This window comes from Pelophylax lessonae (genome assembly GCF_965119305.1).
Source record: "Pelophylax lessonae genome assembly, chromosome: 8".
Taxonomy (NCBI): domain Eukaryota; kingdom Metazoa; phylum Chordata; class Amphibia; order Anura; family Ranidae; genus Pelophylax; species Pelophylax lessonae.
The window spans coordinates 264,472,357-264,495,294 of NC_138775.1; the positions used below are offsets into that span (position 1 = coordinate 264,472,357).

Genomic DNA, 22,938 nt, shown 5'->3' on the forward strand with positions numbered 1-22,938 from the left:
TACAGTGTCGCACCACCGTGCAATTATCAAAGTAACAGTGCTGTATGGCAAAAAATGGCCTGGTTATGAAGGGGGGTAAGTCTTCTGGAGGTCAAGTGGTTAATGGATCGCAGTGTATTGTAGTACATTGTTGCACACAAGCGCAGCATATCCTACTTTTTTTTTTCAGTGCACACCACCATAGCAACCAAACTAATTGGACATAAGGCAAATTGTCTGGTCTATGTGTTGGGATTGTTGGGCAAGGCTGCCCTGCTTGGCCCATCGCATATTGTGTGAATAAGCCCTTTTCTGTCTCTGTAACAAAGGTCACCAGGACAAATAGAGGGGGGAATCTCCCTATTGGAGACACAGACCGCAATATAAACTGACAGGGGTTCCAATCCAATCCTATATCCAAAATTAAATAAAAAAAAAAAGTTTTGGCTATACATCCACTTTAATCCGCTCTACATGAATGCACAAACATAGAACACTTCTGATGATATAGTTTGGTGCCATGTCTCAAAAATTGAAAATCTATTACTTTATCACATTCGATCGGTCGATTTGCCGTCATACGATCAGTTAGCAGGTCATCGTCTTTCTAAAACCTGCAGTGAGATCAGCGAGAGATCCTGAACAATGTAGCTAAATATAAATCATCTGCCCCAGCCCACGAACCATGTTACACAGATACATAGTGACAGCGGTAAGGCCTGTAAAACATGACCGTGTTTAATTAAGGGTAAGATAAATGTCACATTCTGTACTAGAAGCACCTATCTGTCCCTGTGCAGCAGCAGAGCTGTAACCACAATTAGTGCTTGCTTACGCTTGCTTGGGTCTCTGAAAAGTGATCCGCAGATGACTCTTCAGAGAGTATTTGACAGTAGTTTCATCACCTCCTCGCCTCCTGTTTTAACCCCCCAAATGCTGGACTACCGCGCTGCAATCTCATGCTTTGTGCGTAGTTGGGGGTGCAAGTCCTGCAGCTGCCACAAAGCAAAGCATGGCGGACGTGGCATGCATGCACCCCCAGCTGCTGCCTTCCTAGCTAAAGGAGAGTGGCTGAGATTTGGTAGAATTATACCACCCCAGCTGCGGGTTTAAACAAGTCCTTAGTGAATTTATTAAATGCCAACCAGTTTTAAACAGGGGGTGCATAATTAGTCATGGCTATTGGAGGCTGCATTGTGTACCCTAAAGAGGAGGTGACCATGGCTATTGGAGGCTGCGTTGTGTACCCTATAGAGGAGGTGACCTTGGCTATTGGAGACTGCATTGTGTACCCTAAAGAGGAGGTGACCTTGGCTAATGGAGACTGCATTGTGTACCCTATAGGAGGAGGTGACCATGGCTATTGGAGACTGCATTGTGTACCCTAAAGAGGAGGTGACCATGGCTAATGGAGGCTGCATTGTGTACCCTATAGAGGAGGTAACCATGGCCATCACCTACAACCAGCAGCTCATTGCGGAAAAATAAAAAGGATCAGCAGACAACGGGGGGCAGAAAGCAAACATGGCTGTGTGTAGAGGACAGAAAACTGTCAAGGAACACTAGCAGCTGATGGTTAGAAGACTTCTCCTTGTGGACTTTAGCTTGCTAGCTCAGGTTGTACATTAATTTTGCGTAGGACCTCTTCAGGCATACAAAACACTGGATTCACAGGCTTGATGCCTTCCTCTCCCAGCAACGACAGCCCAGCGATTCCGAATAGTGTATGAAATGGATCCACCTGCAAGAGACAAACTGCTTTAATCCCTTCTTCATTAGAAGCAACAAAAGTCATTTTTTTCTGTCTTTATGAATTCTGAGCTGCTCCTATATCTAGCTTTCAGCCTCTGAAAACAGGTGCAAGTTTTCCCTTGATAACAGTGTCTATGGTGCAGCTGTCAGACAGCATCTCCTTCTTACAGATTGTCTAACCCAGTGGACAAATATTTAAGGCAGCTTGTAACAAAACAGTGAAGGGCTGGAGGATGTTATGCACCATGGTGATGTCAAGGGATAGCTTTTACCCGTTTCCAGAGACAGTGCAGGTAACAGAGGAAGAACTTTAAAGCTTACCTGCACTATGCAGTGAGCAGAAACGGGAAGGAAACCAAACACCAATAAATGGGACGCCAATAAACCGCCCACCATGAGTTATGTTGTTTAATTTTCACCCGCTTTACTGCATTAATATTTTATTGATATTACATATAAATATTTAACCGCTGTGAATTATGGGATGCAATGATCAGGCAAATTCGGTGACACTGCGCTGTGGAAGGCAATCCCTGGATAGATATTTAAATCGGTTTCTTATTAAAGCAACTCTGTAGCCACACCATTCATTTTAACAACAAACTTCCCAAACTTCCCATAAGATTAGATGAGCATTTAATATTTTATTTACCAGTTAAATCAGGGGTCTTCAAAACAATGGCCCTCAAGTTGTTCAGGAACTACAATCCCAATCAGGCCTATGAATGTCAGAGTTTCACAATGCCTGATGGGACGAGTAGTTCTGCAACAGCTGGAGGGCCGTAGTTTGGAGATCCCTGATTAAATCCTCCCTTGTGTAGAGCTAAAAAATCTCTGAGATTGCGGCTGGGTGTCGCCATCTTTATTGTGATGTCAGCAGCCCCAAAGCTGTCATTCAAGTGACACTCTATAGCAGTGATGGCGAACCTTGGCACCCCAGATGTTTTGGAACTACATTTCCCATGATGCTCATGCACTCTGCATTGTAGTGGAGCATCATGGGAAATGTAGTTCCAAAACATCTGGGTTGCCAAGGTTCGCCATCACTGCTCTATAGTATTCACCTTTGTTCCTTCTCTGGCAGTTATAGAAAAGTTTATGTAGAGGGGAAGAGGAGCTAGGCAAACACAGAGAGTAATTAATTACTGCAAGAAAAGGAGATTTTTAGTGTGACTGCGACAATGCGGTGACACTTTTTGGGGACCAGTGACACCAATACAATAATCAGTGCTAAAAAAAAAAAAAAAAAGGCACTGTCACTGTATAAATGACACTGGCAAGGAAGGGTTTAACAACAGGGAAGATCAAAGGATTAAATGCGTTCTCTGGGAGTGCTTTCTTACTGTGTGGGGGATAGCTGCACTGTAGGAAGACAGATCTCAGTCTTCTTTATTTGCAGAACGGCAATCCACCTTGTTTACAAAGGCAGACCGCCGTTCTACCTCTCTCTGAACGATTGCTGGGTTCTCGGCGGATATCGGGTTTGCCGATTGTCTCCCGTTGTGTCCAATCACAGCGGTAGTGGGTCTCCAGCGGTGCGTGTGCACACCCCAGAGCAGCAAGAAGAAATCACGTAAAGGATTGTGATTTTGCACTTAAGGGCCGCCCTGCCACAGTATATGTACATAGGGATGTCCCTTAAGCGGTTAAAATACTCAGATTATCTGTACTTTTTCCTGCAATTGTTTAAAAGAATAAGTTCACCTTTGTAGAATATATAATAAAGGCCCGTGTTTTTGTAGGTAAAAAAATGTGCATTTATTGTTTTTTGTTGCAGGAGCCTGGAAAGCATTGCACCAGATAGCGATCAGCAGATCACTGATAATATGGAACCCCAAAACATCTCCCATATTCTCTGAAGGAACACTCAATGAACTACCACAGTGCTCCACAGCTCTGCTCTGTGTAGTTCATTGAGAACTACAAGCCACCAGCCGCTAGGGCTGAATGATGCGGCCGTGTGGGTGGAATGCCACACAGCCGCGCTGCTTTAAAAAACTGGCAGATGGAACATCTCCCCATACTGCTACCAGAGGGAGGGGGGCAGCACAGGGAATAGGTTACATGTTCCACCCTAAAGTCGGGTAGAACATGTAATATGCTCTCAAAGGGGAACTTCTTTATCCCTTAAGGTTGGTGACAAGGACGCTTTAACACAGGAGGAATACACTAATTAGTTATACTTCAAGTAAAGGGAAATCTCCCCAATGAGACCCAGATGGCAAAAAAAAAAAAAAAAAAAAAAAAACTCATAGCAAAAACTTTAAAGTATTCTTTACCCAATAAAAAAAAAAAAGTTTTGGCTTCCGATAAACTTAAGATTTAGAAAGAAATCTCTATGTTTAAGGTTTGCCTTTGCATGCAAGAACAGGGGGTGCTTAATAATTTATGGAAAAAATGTTATTTTTTTTATTTTTACACTGTCACTGTAATGCTTTTTTTAAAATATTTGTATTGCTGTCACAAAGAATGTAAACATTACTTGTGACAGTAATATGCATGTGACAGGTACACTTTATCGAGAGATCTGGGGTCAATAAGACCCCAAATCCCTCCTCTGCCCTGAACAGACACAGCTTCTGATCTTCTTAACCATTGGGTTATACTGCCCCCTACAGGAGTGGGACACTAGGCAGAAAAAAAGTCTGGCTATGCCTATGGGCAGTCCCAGGGGGTATACTCCCTCTCTCTGCTATAGGTACTCCATTTGGTTACAAGCAGTGTCAGAGAAAATACAACTCCACAGACGGGTGGGTGCTGTGTCCATCAATGAGCATCGGAGAAATGGATTTTACGGTAAGTAAAAAATCCCATTTTCTCTTTCGTTCATTGACGGACACAGCTCCTGATCTTTATAATCATTGGGACGTCCCAAAGCAGTGTTAAACATGAGGGGTGGGAACAGCAAAAAAAAAAAAAAAAAAACTATAGCCAACCAGGTAAACGGGAGCTCAACCAAAACAACTGGGACCCACTTGAAACAAACAATACACCCTCAAAGAGGACCAGGTCCTCTAAACAGCAGCATGCAAGACCTTGCGGCCAAAGGAAGCATCCGCAGATGCCAACACTATAGAACTTTGGGAAAGTGTGCACCGACAACCAGGTGGCCGCCTTGCAAACCTGCGTAACTGACGCCTGACGATTGAAGGCCAAGGAGGTACTGAGCACCCGAGTAGAATGCGCCTTGACAGGGAAAGAAGGAACCTGACCCTTGATGGAATAGGCCTGAATCACAGTCTGTCTGATCCATCTGGAAATGGTCGCAGAGGAAGCAGACAACCCTTTCCGAGGCCTATCCATGATCACAAATAGTGAGTCTGGATTTCCTAAAAGACTTTGTAGCTGCCAAGTACACCCAAACCACATCCAAGGCACGCAAAGCAATTTCCTTGGGATGTTTTGGCCTGGGACACAGGGAGGGCAACACAATGTCTTCATTCAAATGAAAATCAGGGACAACCTTTGGAAGGAACGATGGACAGGGGTGAAGAACCACCTTATCTCTGTGAACCACCAAGTAAGGTGAACGACATGCTAACGCCGCCAATTCCAACACCCTGCGCGCAGAGGTGATAGCCACCAAAAAGGCCACCTTCTTGGGCAGCTTAAGCGTAAGCAGGGGAAGAGATTCTGAAAAGGAGGCTTCTGAAGGACTGAGAGCACCAAATTGAGGTCCAAGGCGGTAACAGAGACCGCACTGCAGGAGCCAAGTGCCAAACTCCCTGAAGAAAAGTACGCACCAAGGAGTATGTGACCAAGGGCCGTTGAAAGAAAGCCACCAAGGCCGACACCTGACCCTTGATAGTACTCAAGGCCTGTTTCTGCTCAACCCCCCATTGAAGGAAGGTCAAGAGCCAAGCCACCGAAAAAGAGCAAGGATGAACCCAAAGAGACTCACACCACATGATGTACGTCTTCCACGTACGATGGCAGATCTTCCTAGAAGTAGATTTCCTAGATTTTAACAGCATTGCAATCACTGACTCAGACAAACCTCTATCCTTCAGCACCTGGCGTTCAACAGCCAAGCCATTAAAGCCAGCGAATGTAAAGCAGGATGGAAGATTGGCCCTTGGGACAGCAGATTCTTCCTGAGAGAAAACTTCCAAGGAACGTCGGCGACCAGCCACACCAGATCGGCGTAACAAGCCCAGAGAGGCCAGTCTGGGGCCACGAAGATGACCGGAATCCTTTCTGCCTCAATCCTGTGTAGAAGTCTGGGCAGAAGCTTGAGAGGAGGGAAGGCGTAAATCAGACGATACTGACCCCACGGTGACCGAGCCACAAACCTCTGCACCTTTCTGTTGAGCCGAGACGCCAACAGATCCACCTCAGGGATGCCCCCCCGGAGACACAACTGATGAAACACCTCCGGATGAAGGGACCACTCCCCTTGGTCCAACGCCTGCCGACTGAGGTAATTCGCCTGTCAGTTTTCCACCTCCAGAATGTGTACGGCGGAGAGGACTGGAAAGAAACATTCTGCCCCCTTTAGAATGCCAGCTACCTCCAGAGCCGCCAGGACACTAATTGTGCCCCCCTGGCGATTGACATTTCCCGATTGAATGCGCACTGGACATCCCTGAAGACGATCCTTCCAATGTTCCAGGCACAGTCTGATCGCTTGGAGTTCCAGGACATTGATCAGTAGTCTGGGCTCTTCCAGTGTCCAGACCCCCTGAGCAGAATGTTTGCCGACGACACCTCCCCACCCCGATAGGCTGGCATCCGTGGTGACCACCGTTCAATACAAGAGGAGGAAGGATTTGACCAGCCGAAGCGCCGGAAAACAAAGCTGCCATATCAGGGACTCCTTCGATCCCTGACTCGGCCGTATCGGATTGTCCAGAGACTGCGGAGTCCTGTTTCATTTGGCCAGAATCTCCCTTTGCAGGGACCTCATATGAAACTGTGCAAATGAACTGGCTCGAAGGTAGACACCATCAGGCCCAGCACCCGCATGCAAATCCGGAGGGATGACCATCTGCTGGACAGCAGGAGACGAATTTTAGCCTGCAATTTCTGGATTTCGTCCAGAGGAAGGAGCACTCCGGCTAAGGCAGAGTCCAGAGTCAGGCCCAGATAGTTCAGCTTCATGGACGGAACCGGCACAGATTTTTGAAAATTCAGAATCCAGCCGAACTCCCGCAGAGTTCCTATTGTGATCTCCAGGTTTTCCACCAGAGCCGTAGGAGACGCCGCTCGCAGAAAGATCGTCCAAGTAGCCCAGCACCGCGATCCCCCGTTGGCGTAACAAAGCTAACACCGAGGCTAACACTTTTGTGAAGACCCGAGGAGCGGAGGGGAGACCAAAAGGGTAATGCCACAAACTGATAATGCTCCTCTCCCACGGCAAAGCGGAGAAAACGCTGGCACATATTGGAATGTGATGGTACACATCCTTGATGTCGATAGAAACAAGAAAATCCCCCCTGACGCAGGAATGCCACAACCGTGCGAATGGACTCCATTTGGAACTTCTGCACCCGCACAAAGCAGTTCAGCGCCTTGAGGTCCAGGATTGGACGCACTTTGCCTTCTTCTTGGGAACTGTAAACAGGTTTGAGTAAAAACCCTGAGCCCATGTCAGTCGACCCTGAGGGACAAAAAAACTTCTTAGGAGCCGAGAAGGAAAGCCCACGTACAACAAGGTTCCATGCCCTTAGTAGCCTGCATTAGAAAGGTACTCTTTCCCCCCCCCCCCGTGAGACCTTTTATGATGTCATACAGGGTAGCTCCAAACAAGCGATCTCCTTGAAAGGGAAGATCAGTCAAGGTCTTTTTAGAACTCAGGCCTGAAGACCAGCATTGGAGACAAATGACACGCCGAAGGACCACTGCCGAAATAGAAAGCTGCGCCACTAGAGGAGCTGCATCCAAAGAGGCATCACAGATAAAATGCAGCCCCTGGACCAGCTGGTCCAACAGCTCAGCAAAGGCAGGGGGGATCTGTTTTCCCTCCAGGTCACGGCGTAAAGCCTTAGCCCACTCGGTACGAGTTTGCGACACCAGGGCAATGGTGAACACCAGCCTCAGTGCCGAACCAGCCAGAGTTTACATATTGCGGGCCACAGCCTCCGGCTTCCGGTCAACCGGGTCCTTAAAGGCCGGGGATTCTTCAACTGGAATCATGGTTGTGCCTTGTTCAATCTGGAAATGGCAGGGTCCACCACTGGTGGAACAGTCCACTTCCTAATAAGGGACTCCTCATAGGGGTAAAGCCAAGTAAAGCGCTTAGGGACCCCTCTGGGACATTTTGGTCGTCCCCACTCTTTTGCGACAATTCTGTCAAAATAAGCAGGGAAAGGAAATACCTTTGCCACTCTGGATGGCTTGTGAGTACCAAAGGGAACCTCCGTCGCAGCTTCAGCTGCGTCCTCCACTTTTAAGGTCTCACGCACAGATACAATCAGTGCATCCACCATCGCCTTTTCATGCGCGGCTACAGGAGTGGAGGAATCATCCTCATCATCCAAGAACTCAGGGCATGTGGTTGCAGACCCACGTCTGCAGCAGCCAAATCAGACTCAGAATCTGAGGAGACAGGTGAGGCAGGGGGCATTTTTTGCTAGCTCGTCGCCCAAAAACCATCTCCACCGGGGACACAAAGGACTCCAGGACCGCTGTCAGTGCATCAATGGATGGTTGGAACCCGGAGGGCCCCGCAGCCTCTGAGAGAGAATCAGGTGGGAAAATGTGCTACAAGGACTCCATGAGTCAATAGGGGGACCCCACAAAAAAGGTGTAAAAAAACCACTGCTAAGGAACACCCCCACCGCTTTGGCAGCACCACCCGGTCGCCAGTAACAGAGCACCTAATCCATCCTCAGCAGAGAGGGAGAGGACCCCACCAGACTCCCCACCCAGCCGAAACAGGGACTTGCAGCCACCAAGAAGTGAAAAGATCCAGGAGTCAGCACCAGGGGATGAGGAGGGACTCCCACCGCCAAAATCACTGCCCAGAGTGCTCCTCTGTTATGGCCACCGCTATTTTTAATGGCAAACCAGCATAAAATGGCCTTCGGACTACACAAACATGGCCGCCGTGCATTGAGCACACAAGCTACAAGAAAATGGCAGCACCACGAGGCTCCCAGGGATCCCTAGGCCTCAGAAAATGGCAAAGGCAGGAAGGGGGGGGGGGCTCTGACAGGAGCGCCCTCCCCCCACAGCTGATCACCCGGTTGCCGGCGGCCCACCCACCCATCGCCAGCACAGCACCCTGCCCTACCCCAGGAGGTGAACCAGGCCACCCCACAGCCCCAGCGTCAGTGAAGGAGGAGGAGGCAAGATGCCCACAGGAACCACCAGACCAATGGAGGGGGGCCTAACAAGGAGGGGAACCCAGGGATTGGACCACGTCCACCCCAAAACCCTCCAGAGGGAGAGAGGGGGGAACAGTCCTCCTCTCCATCGAAATGGGGGCTGTCGGCCAGGAGGAACACTGCGACTTGGGCCGAGACCCGGTCATATGCAACCTTGCGAGGCGTTTAACTCGCAGGCCAGCCCCCTGTCCGGTGGGGCTATGTTGCGGTTGACCTAGTGCGGTGCTAAGGTATGCGCGCGCTCGTTGGCCAGACTGGGGTGACCACTAAAAACGGATTTTTGTAAAATCTTACCGTAAAATCCTTTTCTCTTAAGCTCATTGACAGACGTAGTGCTCCTTGATTAATATCAACTCGGGTTATACTGCCCTCTACAGGAGTAGGACTAGACAGGAAAGAAAACGTTCTGGCCACACCCTAGGGGCAGTCCCAGAGGGTATATCCTCTCACTTCCTGCTACAGCAAATCAGTTATGTCACAAAGCAGTGTTTAGAGAATTTAACCCAACCCAACTCAAAAACAGAGGGGCGGGTACTACGTCTGTCAATGAGCTAAGAGAAAAGGATTTTACGGTAAGATTTTACAAAAATCCGTTTTTCTCTGTCGCTCATTGACAGACGTAGTCCTCGGTGATTCAACACCCTCGGGACGTCCCAAAGCAGTACCACAAATGAGGGGTGGGAAAATGGAAATCAAATCCAATCTAGAAGGCCCAACCGGTGCCAACTAGAAGTTTACAATGCTCATCCTCAGTGATGAGACTCAACAGAAATTTTTCAACAGAAAAAAACCCTCAAGGTAGACCACTGGTCTCCTCAAATTGCGGCCTGCAAAACCTTGCGGCCAAATGAGGCATCTGCCGATGCCATCACATTAATCTTATAAAATTTTGTAAAGGTATGTACCGACGACCAAGTGGCCGCCTTACATACCTGGACTACTGACGCCTGATGGCGGAAGGCCCAGGAAGTACTGAGCGCTCGAGTGGAGTGCGCCCTAACAGGGAACGGAGGATTCCGACCCTTAATAGAATAAGCCTGTACCACCGTCTGTCTGATCCATTTGGAGATAGTCGCGGCAGATGCAGGCAACCCCTTTCTGGGGCCATCCGGGATCACAAAAAGTGAATCCGTCTTACGGAACGATTCCGTCGCCTTCAGGTATACCCTGATTGCCCGAACCACATCCAAGGAATGCAACGCATGTTCCCGATGATGATTGGGCTGAGGACACAAGGAAGGTAGTACAATATCTTCATTCAGATGAAAATCTGAAACCACCTTTGGAAGAAAGGATGGCTTAGGATGAAGCACTACCTTATCCCTATGAATCACTAAGTATGGGGACTGGCATGATAATGCAGCCAGTTCTGACACCCTGCGTGCAGACGTGATAGCCACCAAGAAGGCTACCTTCTGGGATAAAGTAAGCAAGGGAATCTCCCTGATGTTTTCAAAGGGAGGTTTCTGTAGAACCGACAAAACCAAATTAAGATCCCAGGGCGGTAAGGGCGCGCGGACTGGTGGAGCCAGGTGCCGCACCCCCTGGATGAAATTCCGCACCAAGGACTTAGTAGCTAAAGGCTTCTGAAAGAAGATTGCTAATGCTGAAACTTGACCCTTGATGGTGCTCAAGGCTAGTTTCTGCTCAACCCCTTTTTGCAGAAAGGCCAATATTCGGGTCACCGAATAGGTACGTGGAGGAATCCCTAAAGATTCGCACCACGCGATATAAGTCTTCCATGTGCGATAATAGACCTTGCTGGAAGTCGCTTTCCTTGCTTTATTAAGGGTAGGAATAACTGAAGCTGACAACCCTCTGTCCTTCAGTACCTGGGTCTCAATGGCCAGGCCATTAAAACCAGCGACTGTAAAGCACGATGGAAGATTGGTCCTTGAGACCGCAGACACTCCCTGAGACGAAGTTCCCAAGGAACGTCCGCGACTCGCATTTCCAAGTCGGGTAGATCGGCTTGACGAGGCTAGCCTAGAATTTCTAGGACCACTGGCGCTGACTGGATCTGAACCAGGCGGCCCTAGAGCTATCTGGTCCCGACCATCCGACAAAGTCTGATCGTTCTCCGTTCCCACACATTTATCAGACACCTGATTCCTATCAGGAACGGTGATCTCTCCTGGTTGAATCTCAGGGACCAAAGTCACCCGGCTAGAGGCTTCTTGGTCTGTCTGTTCAACCGGATCCGATTCTTGTGGGGAATTGAGACTAATCTTTGGAAAAGGTAAAGAAAAAGATCTGTTCAGGGAACGGTAACTACCGCTCCCTGTAGTACTTAAAATGTTGGAAGGGAAGAATCGCACCGGTAGCAGTGGTCGATGCTCGATCTAATGCCCTGAATACCGGTGAAAACGTCCCCCCACCCTCAAGCCGGGTGGGGGCGCACCTTCAGGCTGTGTAATCCTTTGCTTCAGGTTTGGCTGAGTCGGTCTTGTTTGTCCGACCAGCCCTTCTTGAACCCTCCTGGAGGAGCCTTGCCCTTCCCGCTTGCAGCAGTCGGGCGCACAAACCCTTTATGGGCGGTAAAGAAAGGTCCCCGCTTGTTACGAGGTCCTTTAGCTTTAGCAGCCTGTGGCAAGAAAGTGCTCTTGCCCCCAGTGGCATCCTTAATGATCTCATCTAGGGTGGCCCCAAATAGGCGATTCCCCTGAAAGGGGAGATTCGTCAAGGTCTTTTTGGAACCTAGGTCTGCTGACCAGCATTTTAACCACAGCACACGTCTGAGGATTACCGCTGACTTAGATGCATGCCCTAATAGGGGGGTAGCATCCAAGGCTGCGTCACAGACAAACTGTAGTCCTTGTATAATCTGTTCCATCAATTCAGATGTTCCCTGGGGGATATCTTTTCCCCTTAGGTCTTGGCGTACCAATCTCGCCCATTCCGTTAGTGTCTGGGAAACTAGACCAATGACAATTACTGGTCTAAAGGCTGACCCTATCAGGGAAAAGGGACTCCGCTTCTACCTTCCGATCCACCGGGTCCTTAAAGGACTAAGCGTCCTCCACCGGAATAACCGTGGCTTTATTCAGTCTGGAAATAGGTGGATCCACCACTGGTGGAACCGTCCATTTCTTGATGAGGGATTCCTCAAACGGATAGCGTCTAGCAATACGCTTGGAAATAGTAAAGGTACGTTTAGAATGCTCCCATTCTTCTTTAATTTTATTACCAAAACACTTGGGTACAGGAAAAACCTTCACCGTCTTGGTGGGTTTGTTAGTACCAAAGGGAATCTCTGTTTCAGTTGCCTCTGCCGGTAAAACCTCAAGTCTTAAGGTTTCCCGAACCGCCACAACTAGTGCGTCCACCAATGCTTCTTCCCGAATTATGGCGGAAGCATGAACGTCCTCCTCACTGTCTGAAGGAACTTTACCTCAGACAACAGCCCTTGCAGAGGGACCTGCAGCTGCAATGACCATCTCAGAATCTGAGTCTGAAGTGTCAGATGATATAGGGGTAGGCGGGGGTCGCTTTCTTGACCCCCGTTCCTGACAGGCCGTTTTCACCCGAGCCACCAAAGACTCCAAAACTGCTGTAAATGTATCTATACCCGCTGATTGGCTCCCCATGTCCAAACACAGTGGGTCACCGGCGGCGCCCCCCCGCCACCCCCCCAGACACAGCTTCTGAAATCACGTACAGGTATGCGATTTCATGCTAAAGGTCCACCCTGCCACAGTATATGTACGTGGGGCGGTCCTTAACCACTTGCCGACTGTCGCACGACTATTTACTTAGCCGCTCCTGGGCAAAGCGACGTGGACCTACGTCGCTCGCCCACGAGCCTGTAGGGGGCGAGCACGTGTCTGGGACGGCACCCCCCCCCCGCTCGTTCACGGACATCCCAGCCGCCTGTCATTCTCCCTTATATCATGACAGAGGCTATGCGATCCTGCTATGTAGGATAGTATGTCTCTGTGATGATCTAACAAGCCACTCCCCCTGACAGTTAGAATCACGCCCCTAGGGACACACTTAACCCCTTGATCACCAATAAAGTTAACCCCTTCCCTCCCAGTGTCATTTTTACAGTAACAGTGCATATTTATAGCACTGATTCCTCTAGTAATGTCACTGGTCCCCCCAAAAGTGTCAAAAATGTCAGTCAGGGGTCCGATCTGTCTGCCGCAAATTCAAAGTCGCCACCATTATTGTTAAAAAAAATAAATAAATAAAAAATGACAGAAATCTTTCCCGTAGTTAGTAATTGCAATAACTTTTGCGCAAACCAATCAAAATACGCTTGCGATTTTTTTTACAAAAAATATGTAGCAGGAAACGAATTGGCCTAAAATGTTAAAAAAATTTTGATTTTTACATTTTTTTTTTGAGAATTTCATATAAAAAAAATTTGAAAAATATTCTTATTTTTTCAAAAATTGTCGCTTTTTTTTGTTTATAGCGCAAAAAGTAAAAATCGCACAGGTGATAAAATACCACAAAAAGAAAGCCCTGTTTGTAGGAAAAAAAGGACGTCAATTTCCTTTGGGTACAGCGTCGCACGACCGCGCAATTGTCCGTTACAGTCACGCAGTGCCAAATCGCAAAATAGGCCCTGGTCTTTGAGCAGCCAAATCCTCAGAGGCTTAAATGGTTAACAGAAGTCAATGCAAGTCGCCCCCAAGTAGTGGAGGGACCTTTTTCTAGTTCAGAGCAACTTGAGTCGCTCCGATTACAACGATTCCATTGCACTGAATGGGGCGCGACTTGTCAAGGGACTAACAGGCCTGACAGGTCGCCCCAATGTAAACCAAGCCTCACTGTACCTACAACAAAGCTTTATTATAGGCTTGCCTGTCATTATAAATGAGTGGATTTTACTACCGCTTTATTTGCTTACCATATCACCGGGCCGGTCTGCAAACCCTCCCGTCTCTTCATCCTGACAGGCCAAAATAAACATGCGTAATTTCTCTCTGTCAATCCAGTGCAGTTTTCCAATTATCCTCAGGGAGGCCAAGACCCACCAGGAATAGCAAACATCCGGAAGCTGAAAAACGTTCAATTTATCGGTTATAGGTTAATGCACAGTTCCACCATTCAGCAGTTCTCAGAACAAGTCAATGTAATAAGCAGTAATTAAAGAGAAAGAAAAAAGGAAAAGAAGAAAGAAGGGCAATGTTCTGCTGACACAGCCTTTTTAGCAGCACTTGCAAATTAACAGACCGATTCCTTGCCAAAAAACGTCCCATCAACAGGCAGCTCATTTTAGCAATCCAACGATCACAAGACTAAATATACTACCGTGGTTTTCTTTCGCAGCAGCATGCCACTTGGAAACCATCCATCTGTCCTTCATCTGTGAGTGCTCTCAGAGCTTTGTGAAAACACACAATGTAGGTTTTACACCTTCTCAGATTGTTGAACTCCAGCCAAAAATTAAAAGATAAAAATGAAAATGACAAAACCAGCCTTTGCTGCAATACTCCGCTTCAATTTAGAGCTTCTATCCCTAGTAATACGTCCTTGGTCTTCTAAACAGCATCATTCAACCACCTCCTCTGATCCTAGGTCATCCTGGACCCACCCCCAGCCCACAGGTGTCAAACACAAGGCCTGTGGGCCGAATGTGACCCCCCCCCCCATCCATGTGGCCCTCGAACTCTCCTGCAGCTGCAGCACCCCCCTTGTCTCTGCCCCCACCTTGTCCCAGTAGTCGGCAGCAGAGAGGACAGAATGCCTTTGCCAGATCCTGTGCTTCTATGTGCTGCTGCAGAAAGGCTTTTCCCAGGTCTATGGCCACCCCCCTGCCCCCCCCCCTCCTCTTCTCAGCATTCTGCAGCAGAGAGGAGGGCAGAACTCCTCCTACAGATCCTGCACTGCTCTGTGCAGCCACAACACCATCTTGTCTCTGCCTCCCCTGGCAGAAAACTGCAAGCGGATTCCAGCCCTCCTCTGGTCCTACTCCAGACCTTGCACTTTCTCCTTCCCAGGTCAACCCACATCTTCCTGGTTGTAGCACAAGGTAAGGGGGTGCATTGTGATGTAAGGAAGGGTGGGTGATTCTTGATTTCTGATGGTGAGGGTGGGAGGGGCTCTTGACATCTCATGTAAGGGGGCGTGGGGTGCTCTGGACATCTAATCTTACAGATATAACCGGCCCTTTGAGGGCAACCATAATGCTGATGCGGCCCGCAATGAAATTGAGTTTGATACCCCTGCCCTAGCCTGTAACTGGAAAGTGAGAGAAGCAGCACAATGATGAGCTCATCTGTCACTGATTTCTCCTCCTATCAGCACATGAACTGACTGGCTCCTAGTGCTGCTTCTTCCTTTCACACTCCAGAGCCCTGCTACACACTGACTGCAAGACCCAAAAACCAGGCCAAACTCAAATACAGGCGGTCCCCGGGTTACAAACAAGTTAGGGACTGTAGGTTTGTTCTTAAGTCAAATTTGTTTGTAAGTTGAAACATGTACATTTTTTAAGTGTAGCCCCAGCCAAAAGAATATTTTTTTTTGGATAGCAAAGGGAAGGGTTAACACCCCTGTGACATTTACTTTGGCGTTTGTGCCCCTGTTCAGAAGATTTCACCTCACTTTCTGTCCCTATAACTGGATTTTGAAGATTTTGGGTTGTTATGGAAACAAGGAGAAAGCTTCAGTGGAGACACGTTTTTCCCATGAAAACTCTTACAGGAGAGAATTTCCCTTCCTAGGGGGAGATTTCTCCTCACTTCCTGTTATCACCCTCCTTTTGTAAGTGAGAGTCGTTTGTAACCCAGGGACCGCCTGTACTTATGCATTAATCAATGCATTTATTGATGTATTAATGATCAAAGAGCTACATTAACCACTTTACCACCGGAGGATTTTGCTGTCTTACGTCTGGGCCACTTTTTGCGATTCGGCGCTGTGCGACTTTAACTGACAATTGTGCGGTCATGCAACGCCGTACCCAAACAAAATTGACGTCCTTTTTTCCCCACAAACAGAGCTTTCTTTTGGTGGTATTTGATCACCTGTGCGATTTTTACTTTTTGCGCTATAAACAAAAAAAGAGCGACAATTTTGAAAAAATAACAATATTTTTCAAATTTTTTTTATATAAAATTCCCCCCCAAAAAAAATGTAAAAATCAAAATTTTTATCATTTTTGGCCAACTTGTTTTCTGCTACATATTTTTGGTAAAAAAAAAAAAAAAATCGCAATAGGCGTATTTTGATTGGTTTGCGCAAAAGTTATTGCATTTACTAACAAAGGGAAAGATTTGTCGTTTTTGGTGTTATTTTTTTTTTAACGAGTAATGGCGGCGATCTGCGATTTTTTTTTGCGGGACTGCGACATTGCGGCGGACAGATCGGACCCTTGACTGACATTTTTGACACTTTTGGGGGTACCAGTGACATTTCTACAGTAATCACTGCTATATATATATGCACTGTTACTGTAAAAATGACACTGGCAGGGAAGGGGTTAATGTATGCCTGGTGCTTACTGACGTGTGTGGGGGGAGGGGACTATGTGACACAAGGACAGATCGCAGGTACAGCTATGCTGAACCCTGCAATCTGACCCTGCCTGTCACTTCGGAGATCCGCCCGCTCCGTTTACACAAGCGGGTGGATCTCCAGACTCGATTCCCCCGACGATCGGGGAAGAGCGGAGGCGATCGCCGCTGCTCCTCCCCTGGCCTGACTCCCGCTGTAACTGAATACAGCGAGAGTGAGCCTCCGGCGGCGCGCGCGCGCCGCCAAGAAGAGGGAATGTCTGCCGACGTAGGTCTACGTCGTCAGACCTACAACAGCCACTTTGCCGCAGTAGAGCTCTAGTGAGCAGACGGCAAGTGGTTAAAAGACTCCAAACCCCTCCTCTGCACTCCAAAGTATTAAAAACGGCAAAATCTGGATTTTTGACTTACCGTAAAATCCTTTTCTCTGAAGTTCGTTGACAGACGCAGCTCCATATTCTTCTTAACCATTGGGTTATGCTGCCCCCTACAGGAGGAGGACACTAGGCAGCAAAAGTCTTTACCCCACTTATAGGGCAGTCCCTGGGGGTATACATCCATTTACTCTGCTATAGGCATTCCGTTTTTTTGTAAGCAGTGTCAGAAGAAAATAACCCCAACCCACTCATATATAGAGGTGGGGGTGCTGCGTCTGTCAGTGAACTTCAGAGAAAAGGATTTTACGGTAAGTCAAAAATCCAGTTTTTGCCGTTTTAAAATGAATTTTTTCAACAATCGGCGCCATTGGCTGCCGAGTAAACCAGAAGTGACATCGCTTCTGGGTTACTACATCGGAGACCTGGTCAAAGCTGATTCTGGCTTTGTTTGGGTCTCGGGCCAGTCGGCTGGTCGCTCGAGTATCCCGGTGGGACGGGAGACCCAGGCAGAGCGGCGAAAGGTGGCGGGAGGACTTTCCCTCTCGCTGCTTGTGATAATAGCCGAGTGGCTGCTTACCCGCATCAGTTGTTATCACATGAAAGCCAACCGTCCGCTTTAAAATACGGTACCGGGGTGATGCATCTAGCTGCAGGTATCATCCCAGTACAACCACTTTCTCAAAATGATGTGATTTTGCTGAAGTGGTTAAAAAAAAAATCAAATAATCATGTTCTACTCACCTGCTCTGTGTAATGGTTTTGCATATGGCAGCTCCAATCCTCTTCTCGGGTCTCTTACCGACGCCCTTGGCCCTTCCCTCCTGCCCCCAGAACAAGCAGCTTGCGGTGGGGGCACTCAAGCAGGCCCGTTCACGAGCCATGGCTCTGCAGGTCTATTCACACAGAGCTGTTGCTCGACCCCACCCCCTTGCTCTCTCATTGGCTTACTGGTTGCGCTTGACAGCAGTGGAAGCCAATACGCGAGGCTCTTGTGCTCATCGATGGATCAAGATGGAGCTCAGGTAAGTATTAAGGGGGCTTTTTTTTAGGCTTAGGTCTTTTTCAATGCATGAAGGTGAAAAACCTTAAGGCTTTGCAACCACTTTATTCTGTGTCTTATTGCTGCCTATAGTTCATCTTTGTGAATAGGTTTCATGTTACATCCAAATTTGGAATGCAACATAAAACATGGCTACATTTCCCTAACCCCCCCACCTTCAAACCTTCGGTCACCTGTTCCTCGAATCTAAATGTTGGGGCTCTTCTTCCACAGCACTGTTTTTTTTTTTTGTTTTTTTTAAATTGCAACAGCTGTTTGTGGCTCCTCCTGCAAAGATGTGTCATTCATTCACAGATCCATTAAAAGATTTCAATGGGGCACAAGGGAATCCTTTGGATTACTTAACTCTAAGCCCCATAGTGGTACGTACATACGTACATGAAACTAGAGTAAGAGACTACAGGAATCGGTGCATTGAGATGCACGGATTGTGGTTGCAATGCCCTGCAGGCCTGAATGCAAAAAAAAAATAAAAAATAAATGCTAATTTTTTTAATTTTAATCAACGTGTGTGAATTATTTTTTTCCCAAAAGATGGACAACACCTTTAAGAGTAGGGTCACACACAGGCTCAGAAACGACTAGAGATCTCAGCGAGTACACGTGCAAAGGCAACAATGCAATTAAATCTGAACTGTTCCCAAGCAGCTTACCTCCTGGACACCACCTCCCAGTGAGCCTTTTGGTGGGCTTCATTACCTGGGAGGTGGTACGGCTTCTGTATAATGTGATTGCTGTAAATGGTTCTCACAGTGGTCACATGATTGGGAGCCATGCTTAAAGGTGAAGTTAACTCAAAGTTCTGTGAATGAATGAATGAATGAATGAATGAATGAATGAATGAACTACAAGTACCATTGGCCACTGTGGCTGATGGCTTGTAGTTTTTAATGAACTGAGAGGGCGCTGGAGAGCACTCAATTCATTTATTCTTCCTGCAATTCAGTAACTTCCTACCTGTATCAGAGGTACAGGCAGTGTACTGGGAGTCTGCAGGATCCTGCTATTGCACCCATGATCTGCTGATCACGAGTGCAGTGCTTCACAGGCTCCAATGTAAAAAAAAAAAAAAAAAAAAACTGTGCACTTTTTTTAACCAGCAAAATGATTTGCATTGATTGGTAATATTTCTTATTTTTTTTTTTATAAAAGGTGAACTTAAAACTAAAGGTGATCCTTTAATACCCAGGAGGCTTCTGCATTATGTGACCGCTGTGATTGGCTCTCACAGTGGTCATATGATCAGAAGCCTGCCCTGCTGATTCCCAATTAGAAGCCTTTAACGAGAGCTGTGTGTAACAGCTTGGTCAGGGTGCTGGGAGCACTGTGAGTGCGTTCTCATTATGTCCCATGTGTGGGACAGCTGGGCATTAAAGATCACTTTGCTTGCTACCACATAATGTATACACGTTATGTGCGCAGCAAGAGGTTAAAGAACTATGAGCTCTGCATTCAATATATTATTATGCTAAATTAAATCCCATATGAAGCCACAGAAATAGATACATAGTTAGATAGACTGTGTAGTAACAACCTCCATTTTCCTGGGTTCACCTTCATATTCTTGTTACAGCCACCATTCAGTCTAAATAGTGAATGGAAGGGGTTTTTTTTATCTCAGTGGAGCCCTATAGTCGTTTTTTGCCACCCTCCCCTAAGATTGTGTTTTTGGTTTTGGTGCCTCACACCAGGTAGTTGGGACTTTATGGGCAAGAGTAAAGCAAATAGTATGGTATAAAATCAAACAATTTATTTACCATTTACAGTATAATACAAGGTTTTTGATGAATGGATGAAGGCCCATTGTGTTGAGGGTGCATAAGTATAGAAAGGTAAGTGACAGGTGAAAAATGGGTGACTTTAACAGGACATTTTGCTCTGTTGTTCCATGTATCTTTGGAACTTGGCTCAGAGGAAAGGTCCAATGGGTTATCCTACGCGTTTCGGCCGTATAGGGCCTTTTTCAAGGATGTGTCACCATTTATCTTTTTTGTCCGTTCCATGCATGTGTGCCTTCCCCAGGTTTCGGAGCTGCAACAGGAACTTGTGCTGCTTTTTTGGGCTAGACCGGTAGCGTTTAGCCGTGTTGGTGGGATCCAATTGGGTTCCCTCAAGGTTCAGGACCTTGGTAAATTTTGTAGGCAGGTACTGGGAGGAAGACTGCGGCAGCATAAACTCCAGGTATGTCCTCTCCCTCTCACAGATCAACCGGTATTTTCCAAAACCGTGTGTGTGTGTGTGTGTGTGTGTTGAAGAGATGCACTGATTTTTTTCATTGTGTCTAAACATACACAATTTTTTTCATTCAATTTTAATTGGAAATTTTTGCTTTCTGGTAATGAGTTACTGTCCTGGCCATGAAGTCTGTTTTATTTCAGATGGCCAGCAGGACTGGGGAACGAGGATATGGCCGATCTCACATGGCTGACATCACATGACCAGCATGCCAGGAAGATTGCAGAAAGGGAGCTGCATTACCAGCGGTGCAATGCTGGTGAATCACAGCATGGAGTGGCAGGGCCGCATTTCTACATCAAACAGTAACAGATGTAAAATTTTTAAGAATTTCCCTTACTTTACTGAGGAGGCAACCTGGGTGTACTGCAAGAGTATCAATTCTGCTGACAAGGACCACTCTTATTTTTATTATTATTATTCTACAAGGTTTATATAGTGCCAGCAGTTTGCACAGCATGAGGGCAAACAGTACCGTTACAATACAATTTAATACAGGAGGAATCAGAGGACCCTGTTCTTCAGAGCTTACAATCTAAAAGTACCCTCTCTTCTAGATTGTAAGCTCTATTGAGCAGGGCCCTCCGATTCCTCCTGTATTGAATTGTATTGTAACTGTACTGTTTTCCCTATTGTTGTAAAGCGCTGCGCAAACTGTTGGCGTTGTATAAATCCTGTATAATAATATAATAGTATAATAAAAGGGAGGGTCAAATGATACAAAAAGGTAACTGTGGGGGATGAGCTGATGGAGAAACTAAAAGTACAGTTGTCAGGCAGGGGCAGGATAGGCTTCACTGAAGAGGAGGGTTTCCAGAGATGGTCTAAAGCCCCGTACACACGCACAGATTGTTGGCCGTAAATTGTCGGCCAACGTCCGATCTGCCGATTGTAGGCTTGTTAGTATGATGCTTCCGACAACCAACTGCGACTTTTCGGCCGAAAAAAATCTGTTGTGCATGCTATAAAATTTTTGTTGGCCAACAAAGAACGGCCGATTGTTCCTCAGTCAGTACAGATTTCTGCAGACAAAAATCAGATGAGCAAGACTGGGCATGCTCAGAGAAGAAAAAACACACGGAAAGTCAACCATCACATGACATCACTTCTGAAGTTGTTTTTTGTTGGCCAACAAAAGTCCAGTGCAAGTCTAGAGCACATTTCAACCAACAAACAACACTGGACAAAAGACGGCCGATCGGTTGGCCAACAGATAATCTGTGCATGTGTACGGGGCTTAAAAGTAGACAGTTGGAGTAAGAGATAGTAAAACAGATTGGGGTAGGGAGTTCCAGAAGATGGGAGAGGCTCGGGAGATGTCCTGGAGTCAAGCATGGGAGGTGACAAGGGAGCTAAAGAGCTGGAGGTCTTATAAGAAAAGAGAACTGGAAGTTCGGTTTTAACCCAGAAAAACATTCATGCATGCACCCCCTTTTGTAAAAAGTTGTTCTGTTAATTCCCACCTTCTCTGGTCGCCCGTTGAGACCTCCTGATGGCAGCTGACGCTCACAAAGCCACCAGCCCAGTAAATCGGCATTGATTTGATGCAACTGGTTGGTGATAGCCAGGAATCCTGTGCAGCAATAGATCTAGAATTACAAACACACAGTTTCAACATGGATTACAGGAAACATACATATAAAAAGGTAAAATAAAGTTAATAAGATAATGGTATTATTAAATGCAGGGTTGTACAAAAGGTGATCTTGTACTGCTAGTACCAAGGCTTTGGTCCCCACCAAGAACACAAAATATCGTTTGATTTTTTTCTTCCATGTGTCAGATTTTACTCATTCCACAAAACATGCACTGGGTTAATGGTCTTCCACCCAAAATTAGCTATAGTATATGTAACAGGGGTGTTAGAATGTGAGCTCTTATGACGGAAGGTTTAATGAACACTATATTAGAAAAAGTTAGTGGCCATCTGACCATCACAACTACATATATGGCCAAAACAATGTACAGCAGCCTGAACACCCGAACAGTGACTGCATTTAAAGTGGAGTTCCGGGCTCAAAAACAACTTTGGCCCATCCGCTTGCTGTGAATGCCTAAAAAAAAAAAAAAAAAAAAAAGAAATGGATGCTCCCAAATTTTTTTTTTCTTTACTTACCTTGTTTTTTAAGAAAGTATACTCACCTTCCTTCTACTTCCTCCCTCTGCGGGCGCGGCCCGCGCCGTCACTTCCTGTTTGCGATGAAGGTATGACGCACCTACCCCGGAAGTGACGAGAGGGGCCGGTGCAGGCGCATTTCTGGGACGAAGAGGACACGGAAGAGGACGCAGAAGAGGACGCGCTGGCTTCAGCTGCCCACATCCGAGATGGCAGTGCTGGAGAAGACATTTTCAAGTCAAGTATTTCTTCGAAAAGGTAATTGCGACCCGGGACAGTACAGTGGCTATCCATTGTAGAATGTACTAGCCCTGACTGTCCCAGGGGTATTTTTATCTAAATTTCACCCCCGAGGCCGGAACTCCGCTTTAGGCCCCTTTCACACTAGTGCGACTTGTCCCGCGATTTTGGACTGCAAAATCGCATGACAAGTCGTTTTCCATTATTTTCAATGAGCCCCATTCATATGTGTGCGTTTTGAAGTCGCACCGACTTCAAAGTAGTTCCTGCACTACTTTGGCCCGATTTGAACGCGTTTTGAGGCATATAGCCATAGCTTTCAAAATCGCGGCAAAGTCGCGTCAAAATCGCGTCGCAAAAATCGCGGTAAAATCGCGTCGCA

At 47.0% G+C, this 22,938-nt stretch overlaps 1 protein-coding gene across 1 annotated transcript in view; it reads right to left on the reverse strand.

Moving 5' to 3' along the window:
* Positions 1–1,513: 1,513 nt before the first annotated feature.
* RABGGTB (Rab geranylgeranyltransferase subunit beta) overlaps positions 1,514–22,938 on the reverse strand; it is a 48,048-nt gene continuing 26,623 nt past the window's right edge. Inside the window, exons 6-8 of the mRNA XM_082266231.1 lie at positions 21,664–21,789; positions 13,918–14,067; positions 1,514–1,720 (exon numbers count right to left, since the gene is read on the reverse strand). Of these exons, the coding sequence (XP_082122357.1) occupies positions 1,580–1,720; positions 13,918–14,067; positions 21,664–21,789 (417 nt within the window). The 3' untranslated portion in view covers positions 1,514–1,579. The remainder of the gene's footprint in view (positions 1,721–13,917; positions 14,068–21,663; positions 21,790–22,938) is intronic.